General features: G+C 36.3%; 1 protein-coding gene across 1 annotated transcript in view; it reads left to right on the forward strand.

The window, feature by feature from the left end:
- Positions 1–13546, forward strand: part of Trmt61 (tRNA methyltransferase 61) — a 78742-nt gene that overhangs the window by 24975 nt on the left and 40221 nt on the right. Inside the window, exon 5 of the mRNA XM_089728635.1 lies at positions 13045–13214. Within this exon, the coding sequence (XP_089584761.1) occupies positions 13045–13214 (170 nt within the window). The remainder of the gene's footprint in view (positions 1–13044; positions 13215–13546) is intronic.

Genomic DNA, 13546 nt, shown 5'->3' on the forward strand with positions numbered 1-13546 from the left:
CTTATATTTATTTCCGTTATCTGGTACCTGTAACACAAGTTCTTTACGAACTTACCACGGGACCAGTTAACGTGGCGTGATTGTTAGTAAATATTTATTTATTTATTATTATTTAATGACATTTGAAAATGAAACATTATTTTAATATATTTGAGGAACTAGTTACCATCGCAATACAGTTTTAATATGTACGAACCATAAAATTATTTTATGAATATACATTCAAGCAGTTTGTCGTTTACGTAGGAGTCTATAAACCTTTCCGCCTTAACTTGTACCTGTCGTTTGAAGTCCGTTTATTAATCATTAATATGCATTGTTTAGATAAATCATTCGATTATTAATTGTAAAGTTTCATTTACATTGACTTTTGTTATGTTGCTGTACATACGATTGTTTTTCTTTTCGTATTTATGTGAGAACCTGGAATTGATTATACATTGTCATAAATGAGACAAGAAAATAATGCTAGCCCCCAAATTATGTGTTCAATCAAGGTATAATACACACATACCTATATATAGTAACAAATGAAATCATACAGATGGAATCTAGAATCTAAAAGAAACATTTTAACCGTTTTAAGATTTCCCACTACAAAAACAAATTGACTAATATTTATATTTTGTTAAGAATACTAAATAATTGTAATTTTCTGCATTCATTTTTTCTTATAGAATACCAAAACTGGCTGTTAAGCAAAACTTTATAAAATATAAATTTAAATATCGAATGCTGTCATCTAAATCAACTGCCTACTCGGCGCGTAAACGCAACTGCCAATATTAATTTAAAACGAGAACATCGGTAAATAAATCGATTCAAATATCGAGATATAAATCGACCACGCCGATACGAATCGAATAGTGCGTTTTTAATAAGGCTTCTAGCAGAACTGACGAACGTGTGAATGAATTTTATAGCCTTATAAGTTTGGCTGTGAGCCATGAGTATGGGCACGTCCCTTAATCATTGGTTGTCGGCAAAAGGGACTGTTCTGAAAATATATGTAACAGTGTACCGTATCTCTAATGGCTGATTTCGAATGATTCAGTATCCGGTGGCGTTCGTCGTCAGCGCCAGCGATTTTCGTCATTTTATTTGCCAAAACCGACTTTGGACAAAACTCGTCCAAAATTTTCTTTCCAGAATCTCACATCCTAGTCCCAAATCCTACTTACAACTTTGTTAACATTTTGCCAATTTCTTCTATTCTATTCCATTCATTCAGTCCACAGGCATCCACTGCTGGACATAGGGCTTCCCTCGCCACAACGATTGGTCCTATGCTACTTACATCCAAGGAATCGACTTTTTATCCTATGGGATTAACTATTCGTTGATTTTAGAAAATAGTGTCCCCCTATCTATTACGGAAATTCAGTAAAAAATGCATTCGGTTTAAAAAATACGAAATTTATGTCGTTTCAATAATTCAACCACCAAAAATGTGGATTCAAACTAACCTAAATTGCTACCTACTTAGCTTATATACATAGACACGACTCGGTTAGAAGGCTGCATCAACACACATGCCAATGCATTTAAGGAGATGGCGACACGTAAATTGAAATTGCGACAACGCAGCTTACGTCATATCTCCCGCTACCGAACAGACTAAATTATCCATAGAGTTTATCCATTAAATTCTGTTCAAACTATTCAAAATCTGATCAACTAACCTAGCCCTCTCTTCTCTAATTCTTCAATCTAACCTTCGCTTGGAAAATAATTACATTCACAATTAGATCCAACCTCATGGATACAAGATTCGTGAAAACTACAATCAAACGAAAACTTTAATTGTGACAAGTTTGAAGATTATTTATGTTACTCACTTCTAAAGTCTCCTATGTTTCCGGCACCAATATTGAGGGAGAAAATCCCAGCTCGGTGCCATTGAATGCAGTAATTTAAATAAAACTATGCAAAATTTTAAGTAATCGAATAATCGGACACCACATATTTGTCTATTTCTAACGCAGAGAGCCTCTTGTTTGGAATGTATACTAAAAATCTGCTCTTTCAACACAGTTGAAACTTCGATTAAAATCTTATCGCTAAAACCTCATTTCCTTAAAGTAATTTAATTCCAAAACAGAAAAATCAAGTATGCTGGTGGTAGGACCTCTTGTGAGTCCGCACGGGTAGGTACCATTCGGTTTGAAGGGTGGGGCAGCCGTTGTACCTATACTGAGACCTTAGAACTTATATCTCAAGGTGGTTGGCGCATTTACGTTGTAGATGTCTATGGGCTCCAGTAACCACTTAACACCAGGTGGGCTGTGAGCTCGTCCACCCACGTAAGCATTGAACCATTGAAAAGTTACTAAAATTATACCGGCAACCATGGAAATGCGATCATTAGCGTATTAAATAACGTACAATCGGTTAAGATCCGAGCCGTATTGATTGGGCTGGGCCGATTTCCAGAAATAAATAGCGTTGTATTTATAAAGTTAAGGCAACCACCGGAGATCCGGCGCGCAGATTACTTTACGTTCTTGTATCACTTGTAAGATGCTTTATTGCTGTGAAGTCGTATTGCAGCGAATTGGTCTATGAAATGTTTCCAAATACATAAATTATTATATTAGTGTTGTTTAATTGACGTAATGTTCTGGATGTAATAGCCATGTTACAATTACAATAACATTGAGTCTTCGACCTCATGTCTCAAGGGGGCTAGTGCCGCTTACATTGCGATATGTGTATATGAGATCTAGTAACGACGTTACAACGCATAGGCCGTGAGTTAGTCCACCAATCAAGTGACAATTTTGACGCCGTAGACTTATAGTAACAAAAAGACGATATTTGATTTATGTAATATAAATAAACACAGAGAATGAAAAAAAGAGGTTTTTCAACTACCCTAATAAATTACTTTGACAGTAAATTTTAAGACAATTCGCAGTAACGCGACTATATCTAAAATCGTAGAGTCAGTTTTTCATGTAGTTCAGATACAATAAGTTATTGGTGTTTAGTTCGTTTTCGGATTTATAGTATTGCCTCCACGTTAGCTTATCTCCCACTGATCCAGTGCGCTATGGACAAATCTCTGGCCGCTCCTATTCATTTGATTCTAAAACTGAAATAAAGCAAGAAGACTTACATGGTTAAATACCACTGTTCTGTTTATTCATACCGCGAAGCAGTAATTTGTTCCTATTTAAATAGAATAACAATCCTTCCTTTGATCACACTTCAATTGAGACTCCAACCTCACATCTGAAGATGGCTAGTAATATTTACGTTAAGCTGTCGATAAAGCCTATATTGTTTTGTTTTAGCGACTTATTTTAGAGACTTATTTTGAGGTAATTTGAACTACTTTTACGGTTTACTTTAAGCGTCGCTTCGAAAACCGTACAGTTTTCGTGAACATATTCAAACGCCGAAGTTCGATGACGACTTCGTCTTTTGAATATTGTGCTAATTACCGTCATATTAGCCGGAGGAATACCACCACTGTTTTTGTCACGACGCAGTTACAGTTTTTACTGGTGGTAGGACCTCTTGTGAGTCTGCACAGGTAGGTAGGCACCACCACCCTGCTTATTTCTGCCGTGAAACAGTAATGCGTTTCGGTTTGAAGGGTGGGGCAGCTGTTGAAACTATACTGAGACCTTCGAATTTATATCTCAAGGTGGGTGGCGCATTTACGTTGCAGATGTCTATGGGCTCCAGTAACCACTTAATGCCAGGTGGGCTGTCAGCTCGTCCACCCATCTAAGCAATAAAAAACAGTTTGATGGGCGGAACAGTCACAATACAATTGAGATTTAGACCTCAAGTTTCAAGATGGGTGGTGCCATTCACGCTGTGTTGTCTATGAGCTAATAAATAAGTTCCAATTTCCAAAAGTACATATTGTGAGGAAAGCGTATAATTTCGAAAATTTAATATCCCAATAATAAATTGTATATGCGAAACTTATAATGTTCTTACAGGCATCGAAGCATTTTATTTATTGACTGAGAATGGAATTTGTGGTCGGATTTCAGTTATCTACAATCTACAGAGTTTAATGGTTGCGAACTGATTAGCGATACATCGAGACTTCTTTGTTTTTTTTTAACTTATCAAAATATAAAAAAAAATTGGTTTTTTTTTTTTAAAAGGCAGGTATGAGACACTTCGCGTCATTACAATCACGTCTATTTATGCCGCGAAGAAAACAATCCTTTAGGTTGTCTGATGCAATTAAGTCTTTGATCTCACGTTCCAAGGTTATTTGTCTTTGTGATGTCCATCAGATCTGGTAACATGAGAAAGGCGCAAATATATGACTACCTACATAAAATAGCCAAAACATAACCGTTATTTATAACAATATCAATCTAAATACAACAATCTGTCTTCTTCTTCTTTTTGCTCTTTTCCCACATTATTTGGTCTTGGCGCAGCATGTCCTCTTATAATGCTGTACAGGGATTTAGCATGAGTTTGACGACTGGCCCCCTGCCTGACGTCAATCTTACTTACCACTTCCTTATATCCAATATTCATTGCAACTTGCAATTTTTCTAATGAAATACGTACTCAACAAGTGTTCACGATTGACTTCCACGGTGAAGGAATAACATCGTGTAATAAAAATCAAACCCGCAAAATTATAATTTGCGTAATTACTGGTGGTAGAATCTTTTGTGAGTCCGCGCGGGGAGGTACCACCACCCTGCCCATTTCTGCCGTGAAGCAGTAATGCGTTTTAGTGTGAAGGGTGGGGCAGCCGTTGTAACTATACTTGAGACCTTAGAACTTATATCTCAAGGTGGGTGGCGCATTTACGTTGTAGATGTCTATGGGCTCCAGTAACCACTTAACACCAGGTGGACTGTGAGCTCGTCCACTCATCTAAACAATAAAAAAAAAAAAAAACTTGTCATAGAGTGGAACTTTTTTGTTCCTTCGTATGTGTGTGGTTCTGAGAATTACTACTTGATGCCTCTGGTGTGGTATCTCTAGTCTGTACATCCGCATACCACGTATGATCAAACCAATGGATCAAAAGCGCCCGGCTGCCGAACTGTAAAATGGGCAATCGTGAATTTCGTGTGATTTCGCGAGTCGATAATTAAATTTACTTTTACCGTTTACGGAAAACTGTAAAGTGGCTTCGGAAATAATAATAAAGACAATAGGAAACGCGAAATTAATCCGTAAAAGTAGTCCAGAAATTATGTTTAGATTTTTTTAAACAATGAATACATGTTTAATGAGAACAACCTCACCCAAAAGGATGCCGAAGACCGGGCAAGGTGGAGGAGTTTCAGTAGGAAAGTGGACCCTGGCAGTAGACCGGGAAAACGCTAGGTAGAAGAAGAAGAAGAATGAGAACGTGTCCTAATATCCGCCGATAGCGCGTTTAAATGTATCTACCTATCTATATCAAAACGAAAGTATTTCATTTTCAAGCACAATCTCACAGTAATATTGTTAGTCGTGAGAATGAATTTAGGGTATGCCCTGATATGGCGTAATTAAAACAATATTTCCTGCTGAATAAATCATCAAACCCTTATCCCTTATGCGTTATTAGTTATATTTGCGAATATTAATTTGTACCATTTAAATGGAGTTTGAAAAGGCCACAGAATTAATTCAGTAACATTGTTAATGCATTGAATGTAAATTGAAAATTTTATTAAATTCTATTGCATTACCTGTTATCCGCAAATAGAAACTGTACTATTGCCATTTCTACAAAATTATATGATAGATTGCTTAGTAATAAATCTCTAGTGGAGTAGTATGCCGGTTCGTACTTTGAGTTACGAACGTTCTAAAATTCTGCAATTTGTAGTTATATTTTTTTTTCTTACGATACGCTATCAAAATCTTTTGTTTAAACGGAATAAAGCCAATTTATAAATTCGTCTGAAACACGAGCGTCATTAATTATGTTGCTGGCTGGGTGGCTGAGAAAAACTTACTCCACTCATTTTGCTATCGTCTTCATCATTTTGTATCCCTTTCTCTCCTATAGTCTTATCGTTATTTTTTTGCGTACCGTTACGTCTTAAATTCTGAGCACCGTCGGTTAATTTTCAACCTTAAATCTTTTTCGCTACAGTGCAAAATATGCTGGAGGGGTTGTGAAATTTAATTTCTTTAACAACTGCGATAATATCATCGTCCCTTTCGTTGTTTTGCTCGGAAGCCTCCCCGGCGTTAATGGTGTTATCTGGACCTTCGGACGCAGCACCTCTCTGTATATTTCTTTATCTTGTCCACTCTGTTGGCGGTTGGCAATTTTTTTCATCCATTTGCTAATTTTGAAAATGAGAAGGCACCAAGATCACATCGCACAGATCGTAGATCTGCCGCATTAATAAAATTAACGAATGTTATTTTTGAATTAATTGAACGGGTCGTACTCGGAACTCCGTTATCCTGGATCGAATTCCTTCCTGGTAATGCTGTTTTTAATTTACCATTTTTAAAGCTGCGGTCGGACTTGCGGGCGCCAGTAAATTGAACTGAATGTCGTAACTGTAACTTATTTAACATAAACGATAAATTTTAGTTTTGATCATGAAATTCATTATTTGTAAATATTGGTGTCGTAAGGCCCTGGTTTGCTCCTTTGGTACATAAGTGAATAATTCGTAATGCAAATACATTGACAGCACAATCCTTGCCATTTCCCAAGATTACTTACATTAAATTACAACATTTAGATTGCTCTTAATATTTTATTCTTATATAGATAGTGAACAATATAGCAACTGATACACTATGTGTCAAGATTGCATTCTGTGTTAGGATCATCAACCACGATGCCACTGAAATCAGATTTATTACTAACACAAATTATAATACCAATTATAATCTAAACGTCAGCTAAAAACGACTACAGGACGAGAAAACCCTCGTTTCGTTCATACTTATAATCCGGGTCTAACTATACTGATTGCTTGTAAATTTGGAAAACTACAGGTACACATTTCAGCATTCTACATTTTTGTAAAATTTTTGCATCACATATTTGAGTAACTGTTTTTGCGCAAATTGGCTAGTCTCGTATAGTTAAATACGCTAATTTGAAGCAATCTAATATTGCTCTAATTCTGAGTCCTGTAAATATGAAAACTAAGTATTTTGCATAATGTGTCTCCATAAATACTGAACAACAACATCTCCGATCGTTATGTTTTTGTATCAAGGTAATATACCTACTCTCAAGATGTCTTGTCTAAACCATAGGTTGGTTATTTCTTCCACTATTAGAGCTTAAGTTAAAGAGCCCGATTACTCTACAAATCCGTAGTTAAATTAACTCGGAGGACTCCGAACTCGTCCCTTAAACTTCGCGAAATTTCATTTTTTTTTTATTGCTTAGAGGGGTTGACGTGCTCACAGCCCACCTGGTGTTAAATGGTTATTGGAGCACCTTGAAATATAAGTTCTAAGGTCTCAGTATAGTTACAACGGCTGCCCCGCCCTTCAAACCGAAACGCATTACTGCATAAAGTATTGGAATGGTTTTGATAAGTTGTAATGTTGTACTGTTCATTATCTTACTGATGTCGAATCACACGGGCACGGTTGAGTTGCGATGGCGCGCGCGTTGCCTCGGGCCAGAGGCGGGGCGGACGTATGCGCGGCCACCCCGAACGATGACGCCCAAGCACGGCTGAAACCATGTGCAAAATACTACAAGACAAAAAGCGAGAATTACTGAATTTCTGCCATGAATTTAAAACATTGTTCACGTCCTATCTCGACTTTCGCGGCTCTTGTTACATTATTGATTTTTTTCCTACCTAAGCTGATAGCCTTGAAAGGCTATTTCAGCGTAACTTTAACTAGTAGGTGATCTCACAGGGCTCAAACCTGACGACGTTGCTAAAACGAACCCTAGCAAGAGCCGTGCGTCGCAGAATCTACCATCTAATCGGAAACGCGACCCACTGAGAAGATCCGGCGAGAAACTCAGTGGGTCGTTATTGAATCCTTAGAAAATCAAAACTGTCTCGCATATTCGTATAATGAAACAAGAATTAAAGTTACTGAATATCAGCATTGAGGCATAATTTAAAACATTGTTCATGTCCTGTCTTAACTTTCACGGCTCTTTAACATTATTGAAATTAGAAACCTTAGATTTTGTTTTTATTGCTTAGATGGGTGGACGAGCTCACAACCCACCTGGTGTTAAGTGGTTACTGGAGCCCATAGACATATATTACTTAAATGCGCTACCCACCTTGAGATATAAGTTCTAAGGTCTCAGTATAGTTACAACGGCTGCCCTACCCTTCAAACCGAAACGCATTACTGCTTCACGGCAGAAATAGGCAGGGTGGTGGTACCTACCCGTGCGGACTCCCAAGAGGTCCTACCACCAGTAACAAGTATCAAAAATGTCTCGCATATTCGTATCATGGAACAAGAATTTACACAACGTTTTACATTACACATATAATTTTACATGTAAACTTCACTTTTAAAAGCTCGCTCATAAAAAGTCCTGTGTAAATCATGCAACTAAAACTTCGAACAAATATAAGAAGTGAGTTCAGTATTAGCGGTTCTGTTCGAACGTTCACCATGAACACACCTACCAACTAATCAAATCATTGCGTCATTAATATCCGACCAATCATTTTGAGACACGATAATTAAATCCCAAGTTGTACGGGAGAACAATACTGTCCGCGGAGGCCTCATTACATGAGGAGCTTAGGGCACATGTGTGATTTCACTCGTTATCTACAGTAATATATCAAGCGCTTGTCCAGTATTGTTAGTGACGCGACTCGAACCTCTATTGTGATGTGGTGATATACGAATATGATAGGAACGTCAATGCTGTTTGTCGATAAAAATAATATTACATCAAATTTGTCGATAGAAACAAAGTATAGATCATGAACGGGCTCCTGACGTCAAGGGTTTATAAGAACTTATAGAGATCGCAGCCTAAAAGTGACCTCCTACCTTGGTCGAAAATATTGGGTCGAAGCTTTAATTGAATTGTATCATGATTGTAAGAGTCACAAATATGACTGAATAGTGATTGAAATAGGCAGAATGATCATACGGCTTACAATATGCCTTATCACCAGCAGGTCAAATTAAGTACTAACAGATAAACATCCTTCACGGATGGCTTAGACTTTAGACTTGGGTCTGCTTAGTCTATATAGGGAGTTTGGGCCTCTCTGTATTTTATACCGCATATTCCAAAGTGCCGTATGGTTTTTTTTAAGATAATCCCATCATGACAGCTATGACATATAGTAACTTTGACTGACAATGTTTTGAAAAGAGTAGTGTGAGGCAGGCAGCGGCTAGGCTATACACCTGGTATTGCAGACGTTCATGGGAGACGCTGAACACTCATCAACTCCCTGACAACTTGTATGCTTATCAGCCTATTAAAGCTATTAAAGAAGTGTGATTAATTTCAAGGTCAATTCCATTATCATTTAAGTGCTTTTAGTAAAACCAAAGTTCTTTTACGACGTCCTTTTTCTTCATAAACTTCTTGTCAATCCCATCTTTAAAATACCACAATGAATTTCTTTACAATAATCTTTGTTCATGTCATCGACACATAAACTCTACATTTTAAACCAAAAAGTATCGACACTAGATTTATCGATATGCATGTTATCGAACAGCTCTAGAATGCTGTTGTTACACATTGTGAGTGAACGAGAGTACTTACGGACACAAAAGGCTTGTTACGTAACATTTATAATACATTGTTACAAAATGTAACGATCAGGATTCTACTCGTATCGATAGGTATTCGAAGATCTTGACTATAATGTAACCTTTAAATGAAAAGAGTTCACACAAATGGCCTATGAAATGAATGCAACAACCCAAAAATTAGCGATAAGAAATATCCCACGTGTGGGGATTGTTAAGGAAGCAAGCATCCTTTTCCTTGGTGGAAGATTGTCTAGTTCTCCATTTTAATTCGGCAAAGTTTCTAAATAATTGATCTAACGCGTTTTTCGTGAATAACTTCTACGCGCTAATTCGTCGCGTCATTAAATTTATTTCGCACAATAAAACTGAGTCAACAAAGCAATTGAGTCTGATATTTGTCTCAAATTGGATAGCATCGATAACGTGGTGTCCACGAGCTCCAATATCCGCTTTAAATATAAAGTTTTCCACACGAGTACGTACCACCATTCTGCTGACAGTTGCCGCGAAACTGTCCCAAAAAACAATTGAAATATCGACTTCATGCTTTAATATTGTTATGTCTATGGATTCTTTTAACTGCTTAACACAGGAGGGTCGTTAATCGAGACACAAAAACAGTTTTCCGTGAACTCTGACTGCCGATAAGTAATGTTTTTGAATTGACGACCCTCCGAGCGTTAAGCAGTTACAAGAACCTATAGATATAACAATTTGAAACGCATAAAGTTGAAGTTTCAATTGTTTTTCCAAAGTTTTTAGAACTCCAACTGCTGGTTGGCATAAATTGAATAGGTACTCACGTGACAATAAGCACCAGAAAAACTTTGGTATATATAACACTTACGTAAAAATATGTTTACCGTCAAATACACCTATTTTTTCGACCTCAGATTTATCTTGATTAGTGAACATTCCTCTTCTCTCAATAGAGCTTGTTGATACGATTTCAAATCTACAAAATGTACTAAATGTAAATTCTTTGTAATATTTTAAGCGCGATCTATTGTAAATACAATTTTCATTTTATTGGTAACCTAAATCGGTGGAACCAATCATAAAGTTTGAGGAAATATTTCTTTGGACACTTCTAAATGTGCACTAAAGGATTTATTGGAATTTTATTCACCTTTTTCAAGTAAAGTCACTTTGTCAAAATACTGGCCCAAAGTTGTAAACTTTATGAAACTAGTCGGTATTAGCGGGAGATTATAAATCCTTTAAGTTAGTCTCCAACTGGTGTACCGTAAGAATGCCAATTGGGGCATTATTCTTGTTGTCATAAAGAGTATTAACAAAATTTTTAAAAGTAGTTTGGCGTCTTTAACATTTATTATTTATTGTGTATAGGTACTGTTATTTTTTTGTTAATATTTTCAGTATCATTATAATGTGTTATTTGAATTCAAAACTAATCGGTTTACACTATTTCATTACATGAACGGATACAGTAAAAAGTTTAACATTAACAAAACTGTGTGATATTTTTTTCAAAATTGATACTTAAAATATTATCCCTAAAATAAAATACGACGTTTCGTAAGCCATAAATTGAGTTAATTATATCACATTCACTTTTTCAACCATATCACTTAGTTTCATGATCGATACCAAATTTTGTTAACAAAAATCCAGCAGAACAATAACTTATGCAAATGTCCTTTTAAATATAAGCCTTTAATGGTAAAAGTGTCAAGATAATTTCGTATAATGCCTTCATTAGGGGCTTGATGCGCATCAGAACTCATTACGTGAATCGATCGGCACGCGGGCTATGTCATCTCGGCACGCGATACACTATTTAAAATATAGTACAATTACCGTTCCTATTTTTGAAATTATTTCAAATTCGCCCCCCGCGGCGTTGCGCCCGCGCCGCTCAGATTGGCAGAGTGAGTGACGTTCGCCGTCCTTATAGGTCGATAAGATTTGACAGATAAGCCCGGGCGGCCCACATAAAAGCCTGACGTGTCGTTTCCCGGGCCGTTTACGACTTGTAAAATTTCAAAATTGTATAGCTATAACAAAAAAAAAGTATACTCGTATCTGAACCGGCCGTCCGGGATCCTATCGCATCTATCACATGGGAATGAAAACATCTGTCGACATTTCGTTTTGTCTGAATAGTCTTTTACGTGTGCGCGCGCATCGGTGAGACGTTTCGATTTTGTTCTATGTGCGTAATAGCTAAGTCGATCGCCGCCGGCTCGCTTCAAACATTGTTACGAGCTTGGGCGCATCCTGACGCGCGCAAAGAGATCCTTTTGGACATTATCGGCTCCTACGCTTGTGATGCGAGCGCATACAATGGTCCCGGCCGAAGTTCGATACTGTTACGATCAGCTTTAGGAGTTCCCTGTCATACGTATCTACAATCTCGGATACAAATTGAAATTTGGTCCCGTTACAAGTCAATGACTTCATTTACAAATAAACAAATAAAAAATTAAACTCGACCCATCACATCATTATAAAAAGAGATCGGTGTCTTATGGACACTCGGTTGGAACGGTGTTCCTTTTGCTATATCTTTGTTTTTTTGGATTGAGTAATGATTAAATAAAAAATAAAGGGTCAGCATGATAAACATTAAACGATTCATAGTGTGAATAAATGCAAATCAAGTTGGTATTGCAGATCAATTGCGGAATATACATTCATGAAAAAAAAAATATCACTATTTTATTTTCAATTAAAAAATCTTAAAATTGACTGCAAACTGAGTCGATAGAAAAAAGATTCAGTTTCTCAGGTGATCGGGAAGTGCCTCAAAAATTACTGAAAATATATCGTCTTCTCGCATTAAAACTGTATAATCTCAAAACTTACTAATTTTACAGGAGAGTGTTTTAAAGGTTTAACATGTGATATTTTTAATATTAATCATCTTTGCAACATTTATTTTTTATTTTTTATCAGATACATTATATGTCTTTTAAAGTAAGATAAAATTATGTATTAATTTTGTTAATAGTAATCAAAATATAGGTAAACTAAAAAAAAACCTAAAACTAAACTACGCTCTTTTGACAGTATTTATGAGAAAAATACTGGTGATACCAAATGATTCCGCATATTAACTCAATTTCAAATATTTTTGGAAATTGTACACTTTTAATGCGAAAAGACGATATGTCGATTGTTGGTGTCGTTTTTCGTTCTTACACTTCTTTCGGTCTAGCCCCTAAGTCTACAGATAAAGCGATAACTAACTCTTTTTCAATAAAATAAACTGATGTTCATTGAAATACTTTGTTCGCGAAGTATAAAAAACACTTTTCGTACACAAGATCACCACAAAATTATCGCAAATTATTGAATTATTCCAAAATGTATTTATTTCAACACGGATCTCTAAATCTCTTACAGGCGGAAGGTTCTGTTCGTTCTCTCCTTGCATCGAACAAGTACAAAGGACATGTCTAGTTCTTCAAGAGAATGGCTTCCAGGACATCAACACTATGGAGATATTGCAGAGGGAGCTTAAAGTCACTAAAAGAACGATACCCGTGAGGGACTTATCATTTCTGAAACACAAAGTAAGTTAATTTATTTATACTAGTGGTCGCCCACCGAACGAAATTCGACCATATTTATTAATCTATACTTCTATACTAATATATAAATCTACAGTGGTTTTTACGGATGCTCCGTTATAACTATTGAAACATGCATCCGATTGACTTGAAACTTGGTATCCATGTAGAAAATACATGTACTTAATGGATAGGCTAATATTTATATGAGTGTTGGACTCCCTAATAATAATGAGAATAAATAATAATGTTAAATTTAAATGCCCAACGAAGTGGGCGAGTACGGCTAGTTTAAATTATAAGATTGAACATTATTATGGTTCTATTTTCAAAAA

Source organism: Bombyx mandarina, chromosome 07, assembly GCF_030267445.1.
Source record: "Bombyx mandarina strain Sakado chromosome 07, ASM3026744v2".
Classification (NCBI taxonomy): domain Eukaryota; kingdom Metazoa; phylum Arthropoda; class Insecta; order Lepidoptera; family Bombycidae; genus Bombyx; species Bombyx mandarina.